This window comes from Pectinophora gossypiella, chromosome 19 (genome assembly GCF_024362695.1).
Source record: "Pectinophora gossypiella chromosome 19, ilPecGoss1.1, whole genome shotgun sequence".
In the NCBI taxonomy this organism is placed as follows: domain Eukaryota; kingdom Metazoa; phylum Arthropoda; class Insecta; order Lepidoptera; family Gelechiidae; genus Pectinophora; species Pectinophora gossypiella.
The window spans coordinates 12,999,627-13,018,509 of NC_065422.1; the positions used below are offsets into that span (position 1 = coordinate 12,999,627).

At 36.2% G+C, this 18,883-nt stretch overlaps 1 protein-coding gene across 1 annotated transcript in view; it reads right to left on the reverse strand.

The window, feature by feature from the left end:
• The window catches only part of LOC126375406 (neurobeachin), a gene marked incomplete at its 3' end in the record, with an annotated part of 592,334 nt that overhangs the window by 14,749 nt on the left and 558,702 nt on the right, over window positions 1-18,883 (reverse strand). The window contains exon 40 of the mRNA XM_050022313.1: window positions 7,830-7,945. Coding sequence (XP_049878270.1) covers window positions 7,830-7,945 — 116 coding nt within the window. The remainder of the gene's footprint in view (window positions 1-7,829; window positions 7,946-18,883) is intronic.

Genomic DNA, 18,883 nt, shown 5'->3' on the forward strand with positions numbered 1-18,883 from the left:
TTACCTTACCAAGCAACAATCATAACTTTCCTTTCTTTTGTACAATTGAAACAGTAGTACTAATTAATGACGCGACCGCCCTGCTTTGTCAAATTTGTCGCAGTCGCGATTTTTGTCGCGAAATGTTGTAACGACAGTGACAGCAATATCCGAGCCACTATTAGGCTTGTAGGTCACTAGCCTGGTACGGCGACAGAAAGTATATAGAATAGCAGTGTGGTAGCTGCGAGAAAATTATAAAAGAAGTAAGGCTGCGTTTTCATTGACGCGGAGCTGTGCGGAGATGAGCGGAGATGTGCAGGAATGGACCAATCACCGTGAGGGAGAGAGTGACAGAGCGTCTTCGTTTTTCGCTCTCTCGAACGTTGTGATTGGTCATATCCGCACATCTCCGCTCTTCTCCGCCCATCTCCGCGTCAGTGGAAACCCGGCCTAAGAAATGGATGGTAAAGTACGGAGGGCCTTCGCCCAGCAGTGGGACACTTTAGCTTAGGAAAATCAGAATGTTTTGTCTCAAAAAGGCGTTTAGAACTTGGAAATAACCTTCATTCTAGATTTTCCAAAGGACAGAAGTAACAGAACAGAAGTATGGTGGTGTTAAATGGAGTAGGTACTCGTATCTCAAAGAATTCTCACTCGATACTGTGCTTGTACACAAACGCGACTTATGAAGAAGTCTATCCAAATGATAAAGGTTTTATTGAGTCTTACTCTACTCTTATCTTCGTTCTACGTCACCACCTATAATTTTATCCATGGTACAACAAGACATGGTATGCTCAATCATACTAAAAGCCGCCATTGCTAGTCATTTGCTGACGTAAGTGTTACCATTAAATTGGTACATCCAACATAGCAAATTATACTGACTAAATTACAATCACTTGTTGTGTATATAAAAAATCATTAAAACTGTAAGTACATATTTCACTAAAAATTAAAAACATTAGTCGTGGGTAATTTATTTTTTACAAAATGGCAACGGAGGGTGCCTCACCGCGGCTAACCCTAAAATGTTAGCTGTCACTTTTGAGCATCCCTTGCTTTGTTGTACCACGATTTTATCATAGCTGCTATACTGCTAGTATATCTATTACAAGCTGTGACGAAGCAGCTATGGTATCCAGCCACCATGACATGTTGTAATCGTTGCCAATATCCTTCAGAATCACCGACCGAGATATCTCGCCGACCTGATTGTTTTTGTGCACACTATTCTTGTGCGAAAGTTGGTCGTTCAAAGTCATTTCGCAATACCTACATATCGCTTACCATAGGTAGTGAAAATCACGTAAACGCCTATTTGAAAAATCATATTCGGAAGTCGTTTTTGTTAAGAAAATCTTGCAGTACCTTCAACCCAGTTAAAAATTGGTGGTTTTAATTTTTACCCGGATTGATATTAATTGAAAGAAAGAAAGGTTTTTTTTTGCAAAAAGGCGCTTTCGAGAGTTTTACGATGTTCTTCTCTCCTATTGTGTGGGATGTGAGGTGGATTACCAATCCCATCAACCCTGGTATCAGGGTTATTTCTGAGCCGCCATAGGCCCCTGACATGACTCGTGTAACGACTGCATACTTGCATCAGTAAGTAGTAACCGGGCCCAACGGCTTAACGTGCCTTCTGAAGCACGGATCATCTTACTTTTGGACAATCAGGTGATAAGCCTGTAGTGACCTGTAAAAATCAACTCGCAGTGGTGCAGCGTGGTGGAGTAAGCTCCATACCCGCTCTGCTTGATTGTGGGGAGGCCTGTGCCCAGCAGTGGGACGTATATAGGCTGTTTATGTATGTAAAGAAATATGATTTAAGTGTAAGTACATCTAAGGAACATAATATTGATTGAAGTTATTCACAAGTAAAAAATTGGAATTGGTACCTACTAGTAAATATACTCGTATACTGCCGTATTTGGTTTTAGACGTTAAACGTGTTCAAGCGTGAAATCATATAGGTACGATATCTACACGTATAACTTTTAAAGACTTTTAGAGAAATCAATTTGTTTTTTTCCCTGTGGAAATTAAAACGTGGAAGTTACTTTCAGTGTGTGTCAGATAATGGAACAATGACTTCAAAATGGTTGTATTTATTAGTGAAATCATTGTATCGGTAAGTTTGTAGAAACTCTTTTGCATATCAATTGATTTTCAACATATCTATTAATATATATACCTATTTATTATGTTTATTGAAAAGTAAAACTGCAACTAGATATTTATTTATTAAGTATTATAAAAAATTGTAACATGATAATTACTCTTATGGTCACAAACGGTTACAAGTAAATAGTATAGTGTAATACTAAATAGTGTGGTGTAGCAGTAAACCATAGATATTTTCTTTTTTTTATTTTGGTTTTCCCCGAAGGCTGAGGCAAAGGGAACTACGCCCATACAGACAAGTCTTAAGTTTATTTTTTTTATGGTGGCTAAGGAAATGACGATGAATGATGAAACCTAAGCCTACACCCTCGGAGCAGACTCCTACTCCGAATCCCAAACTAATTACTTAACTCAAAAGTTCGCATAAACTTTCGAGTTATGAATCGACTTCTTGGCACGAAGCGAAATTAGATAGGCACACTTTGTTATATTCCGATAATGTTTTCCGACTAACTTATTGCGTATTAATAATTTAGATTATTCAATGAAGAAAGCAACCATTCGTTCACGTTCCCGTCTCGTATAACGCATGAGAAAGCACGAGACTTGCCCTATGATCTTTGTCGGGACATCGAGCAGTACTTATTTACTGATATCGTGATGATGTACTGGTGCCGGGGTTTACAGGGGGGGTGGGGGTGGAGGTGGGGGGGTGTCGTTATGTTATCACTCGTGCAACACCTAGTCCATTGTTATCACGCGACCCCAGCGGGGCTGGGTCTCGCAAGAGCCAGCTTAAGACGAACGGTGATAAGTTTTGCACCATTCAGTTATCCTTTTGCGTGTGTTTGTTTACCAATGTGCACGGGTTGACGATAAAAAAAATACGATTATTTTCAATGTACATATATCTAATGTATATCATGTCTTCATGATATAAGAAAAAAAAATAAGTTAGTTTTTTTTTAATAAGTATTCTTACACTTATTGAAAGTAACAAATTGTATTTAATCTACTAAGATGTTTAACAAGTTGGATTATTTATATCGAATAAGAATAAACAGAATTGAAGCAATCGCATTATAAAGTTTAAATATAAGTAACCTTATGATACAAATATTTAGACGCACTTGTCCGAAAGCGAGATAAGTATACTCAGAAACACTGACAAGAAACTCAATCGGAAAAACATTTAAACTTTATTAAGCTGCATTAGCTACTTATTAATAGTTCGCGGAACTCATTTAATGTGTAAATTATAGCTTCAATATTTCAAAGAGTGCATACACGGGATTTGTGAGTTTGAATTCGTTTATGTTCCATACATAATTGATAACAAGTGGTTTCCAGGATGTGTGTTCGGTTAATGGCAGTAGGCTCGCTCTGTGTTACATGGGACTTAAACAGCTTTCGAAGAGTGGGTGTATAATACACCTCTGCCTAGACCCCTTCGGGGATATAGGCGTGATGCTATGGAATTTCCTAAAGTCTACTGTTAAAACTGTTAATACAGAAGAACAGATATTTATTTTTAAAGTCGAGCCCCTCTCCTAAGATGTGCACTCAAGTCTATGATCAGCGTTACTTTTCCCGTCTGCCAAGCCACTGACCACTAGTCAATCGCGAGCCAACTTTCGGAGACAACAGCCGTGGGAATAAAAAATAAAAAAAAAACAATATAAACAAAAAAACTAGAGCGAAAAGTGAGAGTGAGTTTCAATTCGCGAAGTGCGCGTAAGGTTCGAATTTGGAATAAATGTGAAAACAAATGACTGTGGCGTGTGTTTGTGTGGCAAGCGGGAGCCATGATTAGGAAGAAGGTGATGGAAGTGATAAAAAGGTAAGTTTTGTGACGTCATTCTGTGTTGACTTGTGTAGTTGTGACGTCATAATCGTTGTCACTACCGTACTGACTTTCTGCAGGCAGTTTCTGGGAGCTGTGTAATAAATAGATAAACAATTATGCTTTACTTTTGTTTTAAAGATATCGTCTATTATTGTCAGTACCCAAAAATACATAAAATAACTAATTAAATAAGTGTCACATCAGTAAACATATATATTATATTTTGCTGATTAAATTGCGTGACATGTTTAATAGTTCAAAGTTTAATCGGCGATAATATAACACGCAATGATACAACTAATTCAAAGAGCCGGTTCAGCTAGATACTACGGTCTACGTAATCGCAATTTGCCGCCAAAATAACTCGTTGCACCAGACATAATGTCTGAATGAACGACAATGAACGCTTCAATTGGTGAAATCGTCCGAGATAGTTCAATACATCTGTGGTGATGGCCAAAATAGCTCGTAGTTTTTTTGACACTAAAATAGGCTAGTTTCCAACTGGTCAAATCAGTTACTTTTTACTAAATGTCAAAACACGAAATGATTATGGAATTTGTATGAAAGCAACCTGTGACGTCATAGAAAAACGTGACAAAATGTCGCACTCATTATTAAATTTTATTAAAATTCATAAATAAGTTAAATTGAAAAAAGAAAGCGTTTTTGTCAACTTTAGATCTGTCTTTATTTAGTAATCAAAATTACATAATAAAATTTATCTTTGAGCTAGGAAACTACTCAATTCTCGTCATTTTATTCTTTGCTATGAGTTATTGTAAATTAGCCTCAAGCGATAAAAAGGCTTGAATAGGCAAATGTCTCTACTGATCAAAGAATCAAAACACCTCGCAAGTTTATGTTTCGTAATGATTTTTTTTTCTATGGCCTATTTAAGGGACATGCTAAGATCATAAGTCCATGCTGCCTAGTCATCAGTACGCTTTGGTGCATGGCTCATGCAACGATTACGTACTTACATAAGTAAAGGGACTGACTGCTTAACTTGCCCTCCTAAGCACGACAAGCCTTCCAAGAGCGATAAATAATGAAGGAGGAATAACTACCAACTAGTTACATAGACTTGTTTTCTTACTTGAATTCCCAAACGACAAGTAACTAATTGAATGTAAAGGAAACGTTGAACTACTATAAGTAGTATTATTCCTTATTCTATGCTACTAGACATAGTAACTGTCTGGAATATTAATGAAGCCACATAAATACGTCTTGTTATCTGTCTTCCTAACAATAAAATAGCATACTTATAGTATAAGATAATTATTGAATATTACACATATACATAACCGTGGTAGCTCAGTTGTTAGAACCTTTGCCTCTCACTTTGAGGTGGCGAATTCAAATTCTGCACAGGGCTAAACCTATGATTGCCGAATTTGTTTTCGAATTCATGTTTGGATCATAAATGATTATATCATCAACACACGTGCTCAGCGGTGAAGGAAAGCATCGTGAGGAAACCCACATTTCCGAGAAATGCATTTTCGAGGTATGTGACCTAACCTGTATTGGGATGGGTTTCCCTTCGCGGGTTAGAAGGTCAGACAGGCAGTCGCTTCTATAAAAACCCGGACCTGTCAAGTCTTCAGGTTAGGTAAGCGGACCCTGTGAAAAACAGGATAATGCTAGGGATAGAGATGATGATGATGACATACTATCACGACAAATACTTTCTTACAAACTGAATATGAGAATACTAAAGCAATGACTTATTGAAGGTTAAATGCTAAAAGGAAGACTTTCTTATCTTAAATATAGAAGAGAATTTAGAGATGGTTACTAAAACGTGATCATTACACGTGTCTTCCTATAATTACATATAATGTTGTTTATTTGACACTCGCGTCGTATGCCAAAAGTACGTCTACCGACCATGAACCAAAATACGTAGGTACCATGTAGGTATATCAAAAACTAGGTAGCTCTAAGTTCGAAGTAGATCGGTACATGAGGAAGATGCTATTCGATTCTTTAAATATAGCCGCCTAGTCAAGACCTTGTCAAGAATAGCTTGATCGTTTTACTTTTAGGGTTCGATAGTCTTCGATCGATTCAATGCATCCATACTATGACTTCCTACAATTTTATTAACTATCTTCTTTATGTCAAAACTATTCGAAGTAAGTCCCTAAGGACTACATTATAACTGTCATATCGAATATAATAAAAAATCTGCACACATTGAGAGTTGGTCGTAGCTATACTTCGTGAAGTACACGCGTCTTAACGCAAGTGTGCCAGCAGCACCTATTGCTTTTGGCGTCCCAATTCCTTATTCGAAATCTGAACTTCGTTCAACGAACTAAGTTCCCATGTCAAGTATAACCAGACAGTTTATCAGAGACCAGTAACTTATTATCTGCAATTTAAACAGGATTCCAACAATACATCGTCACGTAACCAACTGTTGATTGCGCACGATTGCTGATCGTGTAATGGGTGTTTGCATTGTTAAGCCGCGGGACAAATGAGGAATTCCTGTTCAACTCGCGATGTGGTCGTTAGCTCATTATTAGGTCAATCGCTTTACCTGTTTTAGATATTTTCGTCTGATTGGAAAAGGTCACTTCATTGACGCGTTTTGTTTGTATCTTGCCTGAAATGGTTTTGCCTTTTGGGCTAACATTACTAGAATGCTTTTTAAGGTAAAACTAAAATAAGTCACGTCAAAGAAAAAGATAAAGATCGGCTTAATCTCGACTGATACATCACTATGATAATGATCGTCACAAATTCACAATACTGGCTTCCTTATTTTGACAGATCTAACTCGTCCCGTACACAAGCTATTGTAAAATGTTATCTTTATTGAATCACTAATTGTACCTACTAAACTACTTATGGTTGTCTGGAAGATATCGCTATAAGCGATAAGGCCGCCATTTGCCATGTTAAGAGTCTTTTGTTATTATTTATTTTTATTTTGGTGCAAAAAGTATATTTGTATTTTGTAACTACTACATATAATAATTTTACCCATAACAACATAAGTATTAATAAAATTACGAAACACTGGAATTTAATCATAAATAAAGAATCACTCAACATAATTTTAATGCCTTTGTAGTTTTGTAGTTAGTTAATTAATTGTTTTTATTTTAAACTTGACGGAAACAATGTCTATAATGTCAATACGAGAACAATGGATAATAAATCACATAGTTTCATATTCTTAGTCGTAGCGAGACATACAGTTGTAATTAAAGGAAGAATAGTAGAGTAGCAACACTGAAAATCATTATCAAGTATGGCAACCCAATAATGTAAGCTATGGTATGGTCTCTTAGAGACTACAGTGACTAAGGAGTGGAATTCTCTACCGTCTTCTGTTTTTCCGAATGCATATAACCTTGGCCCCAGACTTGCCCGAAGGCATTGACGAGGCCTAAGATGGAGCTCGCCCAGAAGGTGCCTGTTCACTCTGGCCTTGAAAGCACCCGGGTTATCTAAATCTAAATATATAAAAGGAGAAACTGACTGACTGACATATCAACGCACAGCCTAATAAACGGCTACACGTAGGCACTTGAAATTTGGAAGGGACGTAGCTTAGGTACCGTAGAGGTGCATTAAGAAGGGAATTCCCGAAATTCCCATAGGAACGGGAATTAGCGGGAAAATCCTTTTGTATGAAAAATCTAAACCGCTTAAGTTAGACGCTTGAAATTTGGCATGCACTCCCCCACACACAAAGATCTCTCTTTTATAACACGCCACGTGGACGAAGTCGCGGACAAAAGCTAGTATGCATATAAAATAATTATATTTTCAAGACAGTAGGTAATGTTGTATTTTCTACATCCTTTTCAAAAAATGGAAGAAGTTAGCCCTATGAGTAGTTGTAGTGTCAAACCTGCAATAGTGTTGAGGAACATCAGGTACTCGAAGTTGGAGATCTCGCGGCGCTGCCACTTCTGAGTCATGTTGGAATTGCGCATGAGTTGACGCGGGGACATCATCGACGCGCGTCTGCAACAAACATAAACAATACGTTAACCACAATAACACATTCACAATAACCAAATATTGTAACAAGTGTTTTAAAATTATACACTGTTTAACTTTGAGGGATGATTCAGACCATAATACTGAGTTGATAGTGGAATTTTCCGTCGAAAAATTATGAAAATTTTAGTGTTTTTTTTTTCTATCTATCTAGCCTGTATCCACTCTATGAAACGCATTCCCGACTCGAGATGGCAAATTCGAGATCCCTAACTTAAACAAATAAATTTTCTTTCGAAATCAGCATAATCAAAACAAAAAGTAGAACTCAAGGAGATTGGAATGTAGTGACGGGTGATTTTGAAAGTAGCTACGTAAAAAACAAATCCCGTCAATCTCGAACGGGATCTCGTCATATTATGCTTCGGGATTGATCCCGAAAACTTAGACGAGATCTCGCGAAATCGGGTTAGCGTTCCCTAATCTACCCACTGCTGGGTAGAAGCATCCTCTCTTTCACACCATCCTTTCCAGTCCTGTGCAAGTGTCATCCATTCGTTGAATAAAGGAATATTTTCATTCAATTTATTTTTCTCTTTATTTTTGAAAAATCAACCCTAAGTCCACAAGTTGTAAAGTCACGTCAAAAAAGTAATGTCTACACGCATTAGCATAAAATCATTAGAAAAAATAGCAACAAGAACCCAATTACCTGTTTTCCTAATTACCCAACTCTATATTTACTACAACGAACAAGATTCACCGCGCAGATAAAAATTAGAAACCTATAAATTAGTATCGCAAGTAGTACCATGGCAATTACTTATTACGCTATTATAGTGCATTACTACATCTCCGCTGCTAGAGGAGTTACTAGGGTTGTCACTGAATCTTTTGAATTGCTGAATGGCAATAAAATCAACAAAGCGCCTAGTCGACGGGAGTTTTTATGAATCCTTCTTCTTCTATCGCGTAGGTTATGAGGTGGATTACCGACCCCATCAACCCTGGTGTCAGGGTTACTATTGAACCAAAACAAAGCCGTTTTAATAATATAAAGCCGAGAACTTATTATTCCAGTAAACGACTAACTTTTGGCGAAATGAACGTCAATTTTGGCTTCTTTATAGTGCTTATTGAAAACATGAAAAGTAATTATGTATTATGATAACTCCTGTAGTAAATAAATGATGATGTTATTATTCTCTTAGTCTCATACGCCACCCTCGGTGAACAGATAATGGTGGTGATTCCAGTATACATTTAGTTTTATTTTAAGTTATACCTGTCATTTTCTTATCCGCCGAAAAAAAGGGACGGGCAAGCATAAATTTTATGGAACAAGTCAATTTTAGGCAGAAATTTAAAAGACCCTCCCAAAATGTATATTGATCAATAGCCCGACAAAATTAAGTTGACTACACACGTGAAACGTGTTGCATATCAGCGAGATGCCTATTTATTCGCCCGGGTAATACATTCATTTTAAAATTAACAGTTGTCAATCATCCGTCCCTTTCCTTTTCGGTGGATAAGAGAATGACGGGTATAACTTAAAATAAAATTAGGAGGTGTTTGCAGGAATCGGGGCCTATTGGCTTGATTTGGCGATTTTCATTCTTCTGAGTATTCTGATTCAAATATCGTAGGTCATGGAACACACCCATAATTTATGTTATATCATATTTTAATCATAACTATCTAAAGCCAACCCTATACTTTAACGCAGTAAGGAACAGGTAATTACAATCGCGTGGTTTCATAACCTCTTCAGCCGATTACGTTATCAATTTTTTGCCGTTCATCAACTTAATCGGTTATTTGCATAAACTGACAAAACAAAACTACTTTATTAGCTCTTGTTAAATTATGAATGCATTAATCTTCTACTAAAAAAAAGAAAAAGATAAAAAAATGCAGAAAAAAAAAACAGAATGCATTAATAAAAACAGATTTTTCAGATACCAAAACTTGACTAACAAAAAAATCACCTAAGCCTATGTTTAAAATATTGCATTGACAAATATAACATTGCAAAAATGATCGCTATTTTCTTCACACAAGGTCACGTAGCCAGATTCGTTCACCGTTGCACCAGAGATGTTATGACCTCGTATAGGCGACCTTTCCATACAAATTGCTGATAAACCCTAAATTATAGCGAAATTTAAGTGCATATGGGCTTTATAGTCATAAAGAATTAGGTGGCCTCAATAAATTGTAACTAAAGATTCTATATGCTTTAAATGAAAAATGTGACGAAATGTCTTTGACCTTTCGTTGGTGTCTCGCAGTTTAAATCTGGGTTATTGTTTACTTGACCATCGAAAATCGGAATAGAAATCAGAATTACGAACCACGTGAATATTAAAGTCACATTTAGATCTGTCTTTATTGAAATAAAATTTATTCTGTGCATGGTATTTAGAGGTTATAAACAGCTGTTATATTTCATTGAGTATCACTGTGAAGTTAAATGCACTACCATTGGAGCAGCGTGGTGGACTATGCTCCATACCCCCTCCGATTGATTGAGGGAAGACCTGTGCCCAGTAGTGGGACGTATATAGGCTGTTTATGTATGAAGTTAAATGAAAATATGGTGGTGCTTCAGAGAGAAGAAATGGCTTTTGAAACTCCACAGCTACTACTGCATAAAGCAATAATGTTACCCAGTAGCTAGTCTTCTCAGCTTGACAAGAGCTGTAGGTTCGAATTCCGACTTTTTCCACTTAATTTTCTCTTTACTTGTTATAATTAACATACATAAACAGCCTATACGTCTCACTGCTGCACGGGTTCCCCTCAATCAACCGGAGGGTGTATGGAGCATACTCCACTGTAGGTTCGTGGAAGTGTTTTATGGTTAATAGCCAGGAGCAATGGCTTAACGGGCCCTCAATAAAATTAACAAGTATAGTAAAATTACCATTAAATAGTACTATTCAAAGTACCTACTATTAATATAGCAAGCATTTTGTAATGTAATTAGCAAATGGGCCTCTGTTTTTATTAAACGATTGTAATAGCAATTATTGTTAAAACCGTTTAAATACGGTTACAACAAAGTGCAAATTAGTGGTCACCTTTCACTCTCATAGTTGCGATATTGTAGCACTGTTTACACCACAGTTTGTACAATAATGGTTATTTCTCGCCGTCACATTATGTAAAGAGTAACTGTTATAGGTGCAAATTGACACATTTACTGTTTATGCTTCCTGATACTTGTAGTGTGTATAAATTAGCGGAGTTCTGCTTGTGCAAGAACGGTTTTACAATATGATAAGCGTGTATACTAGATGCCTGTTGAATAATATAAGCTTTACCGTCCTAGAATCGATGGCCTGACATGATGTTCCTAATATGCAGTTGGCCTAAGTCCTAATATTTTATAAACCTAATTGTGTAGTACACACTAAAATTAGTTTTTTATTATGGCAACACCGCGTTTTTCTTTCAAAAAATGGTCTTAAAGTTTAGAAATTGCGAATAATAATTAAAAAATATAGAAGAAATTATACTAACAAAACAAATTGAGGGAGCATTGCCCTGCTTTGAGGTTTCGGCTTGGAATACCGTATTTAAATAAAGATTTATAGGTTTTTATGACTTACTTAAAGCATGTCGACCCTGTTTAGTACACAGGTCCGTGACCTACACCTACAGTATCATTGCATTGTAAGGAAGTTGCAAAAATGACATTATTATAAGTGTTTGAAGATTCGTTTATTGTGAACGTATGTACATGACAAAGTCACTTTCGTCTTCTTCCGTGTATGCAACTAGTGAGGGTACGTAGGTTATCTACCTCAGTTTTAATCGTGTAACTAGTACTGTACATGTACTTAGTAAGCATGTACTCGTTATTATTATGTATCATCAGGTATATTGTGTGCACTAAATGATGAAAACAACAATGTTGTTATGTTGCAATGTTGGCTTATGTCAATTTCTGATGTACCTTTTATTTTATTTAAGTAATATTTTATTATATAACCTGTTGATGTATCTTTTTATAAATAAATAAATAAATCTCCAGTTATTATTATTAAATTAAAAATAAGTACAGTACTTAATACATTTGTTTACAATTGACGGTGCAACAAAAACCAACTATAGTTAGTATAGTTGGTTATTTTTAATATGTTTAGTGTGAGTTGATGGGCGGAAGACCACGTTTGTCATCCATATTGGGGTAGGTAGAGCTTCAAATCCCATAATATGATGTAATGATGATCATCAAACTAGATATCTTTAGAGGTGAAATTGATATAGGTCATTAATTTCTTCATCAAAGAGCAGTTTAGCGATGACAGTATAACCATCTATCTATATTATATCCATTAATTCTCTATCGTGTGGGTTGTGTGTGTGGTGGATTACCAACCCCATCAACTTTGGTATCAGGGTTATTAACGAGCCGCAGAAGCCGTTAGTAACCGAGACTAACGGCTTAACATGCCTTCCGGATGATCTTACTTTCGGAAAGTCGGGAGATCAGGCTGCAATGTCCCAATCAAGCCACACAAAGTGAATTTTGTGAAATGTCCCCATCGGGATTCAAACTTGGGACCTCCGGATTGTGAGCCCAACGCTCAACCTCTGGACCACGAAGACCGTTATTATGTCTATTATAGTTACTTATTATAGTACGTATACAAATATACTAGGCTCACATACGCTAGTGTCACCACACTGCCAGGTTAACGAGATGCAAGTGTGTCAGGGCCGCGCGGCTGTCGACCCGCGCCGCACACGCCGCGCTGTCTGCGCGTACGCATCATTTGTTACACCTGATATTGATCTATTGGCTTGGCAACTTCATCAAAAATGTTACTTTGATAACAACACTGAAAATGAGCAAGCATAATTATGGAAAGTATTTTAAGCATATCATTAGTTAACAGAAAGATACGTAAATCACAGGGGGGTTAAAATGGCCACATCGAAGCAATTCATCTAAGTATAAAAGTGAGTGCGCAATGCAAAAAAATGACAAATTGCAATATTGCTTTCGTAGATGAATTGCTTCGATGTGGCCATTTTAACCCCCCTGGTCAGTAATAAGAGTGTTGAATTTTGAAAAGAATTTGAATTTAGAATGTTGTGTAACGGTTCTACATGACAGAGTATTTTCGGGCGAGAGTTTTGTAATCTGTGACCATACATAAAACAAACTACAGAAGGGACACTCCCCGTCCCGCACCAATACGAGCTTGCAACGAGCTTGATTTACCTCCCCCCCCATGGGTCCACTTTAGAGTATTAAAGCAGATAAGGAGTCTTCTTCTATTATGTGGGTTGTGAGGTTGATTACCAACCTCATCAACCGTGGTGTCAGGGTTATTATTGACCCGCCAAAGGCCCCTGATATAACCCTCATGTAACGACTTACATCAGTAAGTAGTAACCGGGACCAACGGTTTAACGTGCCTTTCGAAGCACGGTGCTTCCGGTAAGGAGTAAGGGATCGCGAGAGAGGTGGTATATACCTCTGATTGCCTCAATTGGGAACATAGCCGTGTGCTCATAAAAATATAACCTGCTAGTATTGCAAGTAATACCTACTGATTAAAAAGTGTCGATAAATATGAATGACTCCACGTCACTATTGACAATAAAGTACATCTATTTGCTCCTTTAAAGTAGTTATTAATTAATACGAAACTTGATGAGCGGGACACACGTGAAAACAGCCAACATAGCGTGCCGCTAGAGGTGTACAGTCATGAGCAATATCATGTACCCACTTCAGAACCCTGTCGCACTAACATATTTGACATTTAATGAGACTTACGGTTTAATTTGTCAAAAAAGTTAATGTGACATATTAGTACTCGTGACCGTACCTAATAGTGGGTAGTTAATGAGAATGAGATTGAATATTTGAAATGAGCTATATAAGAATGGCGTCGGATATTTTGCAAAACGTCGACATTTCAAAACACTGCAATAATTTACGTGACAAAACCTTATGCAAATCCGGAGCGGACTTCTTCCGACAATAATAAATGATCAAGTTATTTTATTAGCAGATCATACTATAGTCAGACGGAAGCGTTTTGATACTAATTTAAAAACAGAAGACACAATGTATATAACCTTTGTCCAAAACTAGATAAACACCAATTAAATAATAGGAAGTAAACGTATGAAACTGGACTAGCCATGTTTTTGCCTTTTGAATAATTCAGGAGACCGAGAAAAAAAAAGTATTTTTATGTATTTTTGGCGTTTATTTGTGAACTGTATCCAATTTGAGTCACAAGGTGAAGGATACGGCAGTGACTGGGGATTACACCCACATGTTTGTATTCAATTAAATTCGCAAATTCAGATGTCCTTTTTATAGAAAATATTGGTAAATGGTGACGCATTTTTGTATTTTCGAATGTAAGATTTTTAAATGCATAGCTAAATCAAAATGGCGCTGAATAGGTGCCTCTTGTTTAAAATGTTTATGTTTTGATTTTGCACATTGTTAGTAACTACTGAATGCTTTGAGGCACTTTTTTTACTATTTAGCCCAAAATATAAATAAAAAATATATTTGTGCGCCATAAACAAGTTTTTTCATAAATCTTCAAGATAATCTTTACTTTATGAAACATTATAAAATAGTTCACTAATTAAGGTCCATAACACACTTTTTTGGCATAGACAATAATATTTATTTTCCATATGGGTGGACTCGTAAACAAACGAAATAAAAACATTGTTATATTCCAGACTATTTATAAAAGTTCACACAACTCGCATGAGGTCAAGATTTTTCCTTAGCAAAAATATAAGACCTTGTACAAAAGGATTCAGATTTCGCAAACTTTGCAAATATCCAAAGCAACAGTAAATACCTAATAAAAGACTTCTCACGGATGCTATATCTGGGATTTTACTTTAAAAAAGAACTACTTAATCCATTTTATTATTATAGTTTTTAGTTTCGTAACATTATGCGAAATTTATGCGTTTATTTTTTCTAACTTTGTTATGTTATAAAGTAATTTGCTAGGTATATTATTAGTCTTGTATTAGACTATAGAGAACCGGAGAGGAAATATGATTGGCCACCTGTTACGACACGATTCATTTATAACAAACATTATAGAAGGAAAAATTTAAGGGAAGAGAGGAAGGGGTAGACCTAGGATAACATTTATGAAACAAATAAAAGAGAAGGTGCAGGTCGCGTCGTATCGGGAGGTGAAGGTTTTGGCGGGAAGAAGAGAGGAATGGCGATTACTCCACCGGAAAGAGCGCAGCTCTTAAATAGAGAGAGAGAGAGGTTATTAGTCTTGAGTTTATTTGGGTACATAATGCGATTCCCATTGCACTGTCTAGAGAAGCACATTATCCTGGGCCAGATTGAGGGTATGCGTGCCAGAGGAAGAGCGCCGATCAGATGGGTGGACCAGGTCAAGCAGGTAGCAGGGGGCCCTATACTGGCACAGGACCGATTCCAGTGGAGGAAGATCACATACAATCACGATCCTCAGCAGTGACGGGACGACCAGAAAGAAGATACAATCATAACATCAATAAAACAAGTACCTAACACACGTAAAGGTGTGTGACACTGATTAGGAGGCAGTCGGCAGGTGGAGGTTCCTTATCAGAAGGATCCATGTTGGACGTGGATAAACGGGCGAGAAAACAGTTAAAGATAGCACTTATAGAGTAATCAGACACGTATATTATTTAGACAAGTAATTTTAGAAAGAATAACGTCCACAAAAAGACGTAGCACACGCACCCTCCTCACGATTAGGTACACTCGGAATCCTCCGCTCGTGAAAACGACGCCAAAATTAGTGTCTTGTGTTACGTCAAATTGGATGCGTTCAAAAACAATATAAAATCGGTTCCAACTATCGATGGAAGTTGTAGCCGATTATCGATGCGCCGTCACACGCATAAAAAATATGCAACAAACATAAAACACGGAACACCAAATAGGCCAGTTTCCAAATAGTAAAATCAGTTACTTTTTGTGTAATTTGTTTGCGAGAAAAAGCACATTATGACATCACAGAACGGAATTATTATTAATATTTCTTGATTCATAAAAAACTTAAATAGTAGAAAGAAATTTTTTTTCGTTAGTTTTAGACGTGTCTTTATTTAGTAATCGGAATTTCATCATTTATCTTTAACCTAGTACCTACACAACCCAGTTGTAATGGCTTACCTACCTATTTATTAGCTAAAATTCAGTTAAAACATAAAAAAACAGGCAGGCGCAAAAGGGTATTTCACTGGGTTAAAGATAAATTATAAAATGCGAATCTAGAAACAAAAGCCAGTCTAAGATGATGAAAAATCAAGCTCATATTTATTTTTGACTTATTTTCTAATTTTAATTACGAATTTAGTAACACTTAGTACGATGGTTGACTGCTGTTATTGATGACGTCAGTATTTCCATACCAATTCAATAAAAAAATATTTCATTTGAATAGGTACGTTGAAAAATAGCTCGTTCAGGCTTTTATCAAGATTAACGGCATAACTCTATTTAAACACTTAAGTACGGTAAAAAATTACCACGTAAATTTTCTAAAATCCATTTCTCTACGAATCGAGAACAATGAAAAATGAAACAGCATTAAGAGAAAGTAACTTCCGATGTAAGACTGACACTTGACAAGGACAGCTATACATATAGGTAAATACATATACATAGTCATACATACATGTATAAACAAAGATATAGTGATTAACAGTCGTTATAATAAAACATTTAATATCCACTAGGAAGCGATCACTTCCTATTGAAAGTATCGTTTATCTTGGCAGCGGAAGCTTGACTGTACACCCGGGGCGAACAGACGGGCGATTAATACGACTATTGGACGAGAGAACAGACAAACAAATACAATGTGCTCAGTAATACGTAAGTAATCCTTCTTCTTCTCTTGTGTGGGTTGTAAAGTGGAGTACCAACCACACCAGCCTGGTGTCAAACTAAATAAATAATCCTTATATGCGCATAATCATCTCCCTAGCGTTATTCCGTTTTCAGGAGATCCACTTACCTAACCTGAAGATTTGACAGGTCTGGTTTTTTACAGAAGCGACTGCCTGTCTGACCTTGCAAACCGCGAAAACCAGCCCGATACACCTCTGTAACGCATTTCTCGGGAATGTGGGTTTCCTCACCATGTCTTCCTTCACCGCTGAGCTCGTGATAGGTAATCATCTTATGATCCAAACATAAATTCGAAAACAATTTTGAAAATTATTGGTGGCTAGTGCCACATGGTGGGTTTCGAACCCGCGACCTAACTGTGGGAGTCAAGCGTTCTTCTAATGGGGCAAGCGGCTATATCTGCATAATTTTGTAAGTAATACTATGAGGTGTTAAAAAAAATATATCATCAGAGGGTATTTTCATACCTACAGCATTGAGCTTAGTACTGGTTTTCGTTGAATCATCATTATATTATGGCGTCTTTATTTTTTTCTAGACGAAAGTAAACATGACAATGGCAGGATGGCACAATTATATTGTTATTTTACAATACAACACTTTGTTGTACTTATAAACTTTGTCATTTATAGTTTTTATTCAAAACTTAACTGCGTAAAACTATTCTTAATGTGTATTAAATTGTTGTTCTTTGACTTGTCCACTCGTATTTCAATTGTAACAGTTTAAGAATCCTTAAATTCACTTTTTGCAAATTGTTTTTATGTACTTATCTACTTATTAAGGTAGGTAATTATTCATAGTGAATAAAGTATATAGTTAAGATATTTTCATATAAAATTTTGTTGTGTCTTTTTAATTTTTGTTTACAGCTTAGTAGTAATTAGCGTAGTTACTTTAATATAACTTGTACAAGTGTTCTGGTGTGATTTGTCTTCAACAAAACCTCGATTTCTTTCTATTAATTTCAATCCAGGTAAAAATTTAAACCACAATTTTTTATTCGGACTAAAAGTTGCTAGTTTGTTGCGGGGATTTTACGAAAAAAGCTTACGTGGTCGCTTACGTGGTTTTCACGATATTCCTTTAAGTTAATTGAATAATACTGACAAATTACTATAGATATTACAATCGCTCGTCTGTCTAGTGTCTTTGCGCAGACGCACATGTTACAGGTCGGCGCGAGCGTGCGCCGTGTCCGGTAAACATTGACATTGACATATGGACACTCATTCGCCACAACTACCTTATATCTTTATATTTTATATACTGAAATAACTAAAATCTATTCAAAATGTTTATAGGTTATTCAAAAGCACAATTTGGTAAACTGTGTAAATGTGAACCCCGATAACCGAGGTTCGCGCCCAACCCGGCATCCTCCGGCCTGTTGTCTTAATTTTTTTACCCGGTGAGAGCAGTCAGCGCAAGATAAATTATTCACTTATTATTTCTATGTTAAAATTAAAAAAAAAAAATAAGTTAATTAGAAAAAAGGAAACGTTTTATGTCACTTTTAATTTTTGGTCTAGGAAACTACCCATTTTATAACAATAGACTAATAAAATCTTTCCAAATTACAGACAAGGTTATAAGTCTTTTGGTAATAATCTTAATAAAAAAATAAACGGGTTAAGTACTTACATAAAATTAAACACTTTTATAAAACTTTATACAAAATTATTTATAACTTATAGACAGGCGGTGTCATGTTTATTTATATTTGCAGATTAAAATTTGCACTTGTTAAGAAACGAGTTTTTTTTTATTATTACTTAATTATCTTATACGGAGTAAACAGAGAGAGGACTGGAAGCTTTAAGTTTAAGGTTTTGAGGCTATCTCGGAAATTTTCCTTAGAATTGTGGCAATCGTGTCTACGACTGTGTTCATCTTACTATTAAAAAAAACCTTATTTTCCTTACGAAAATTTATCACGTAATATGTTGGAATTTCGTAAAATATCATCACTAATTTAAAAAGATATTCGGATTTGGAAATCGAACGTTACCATAGCCGGCAACTGTTTT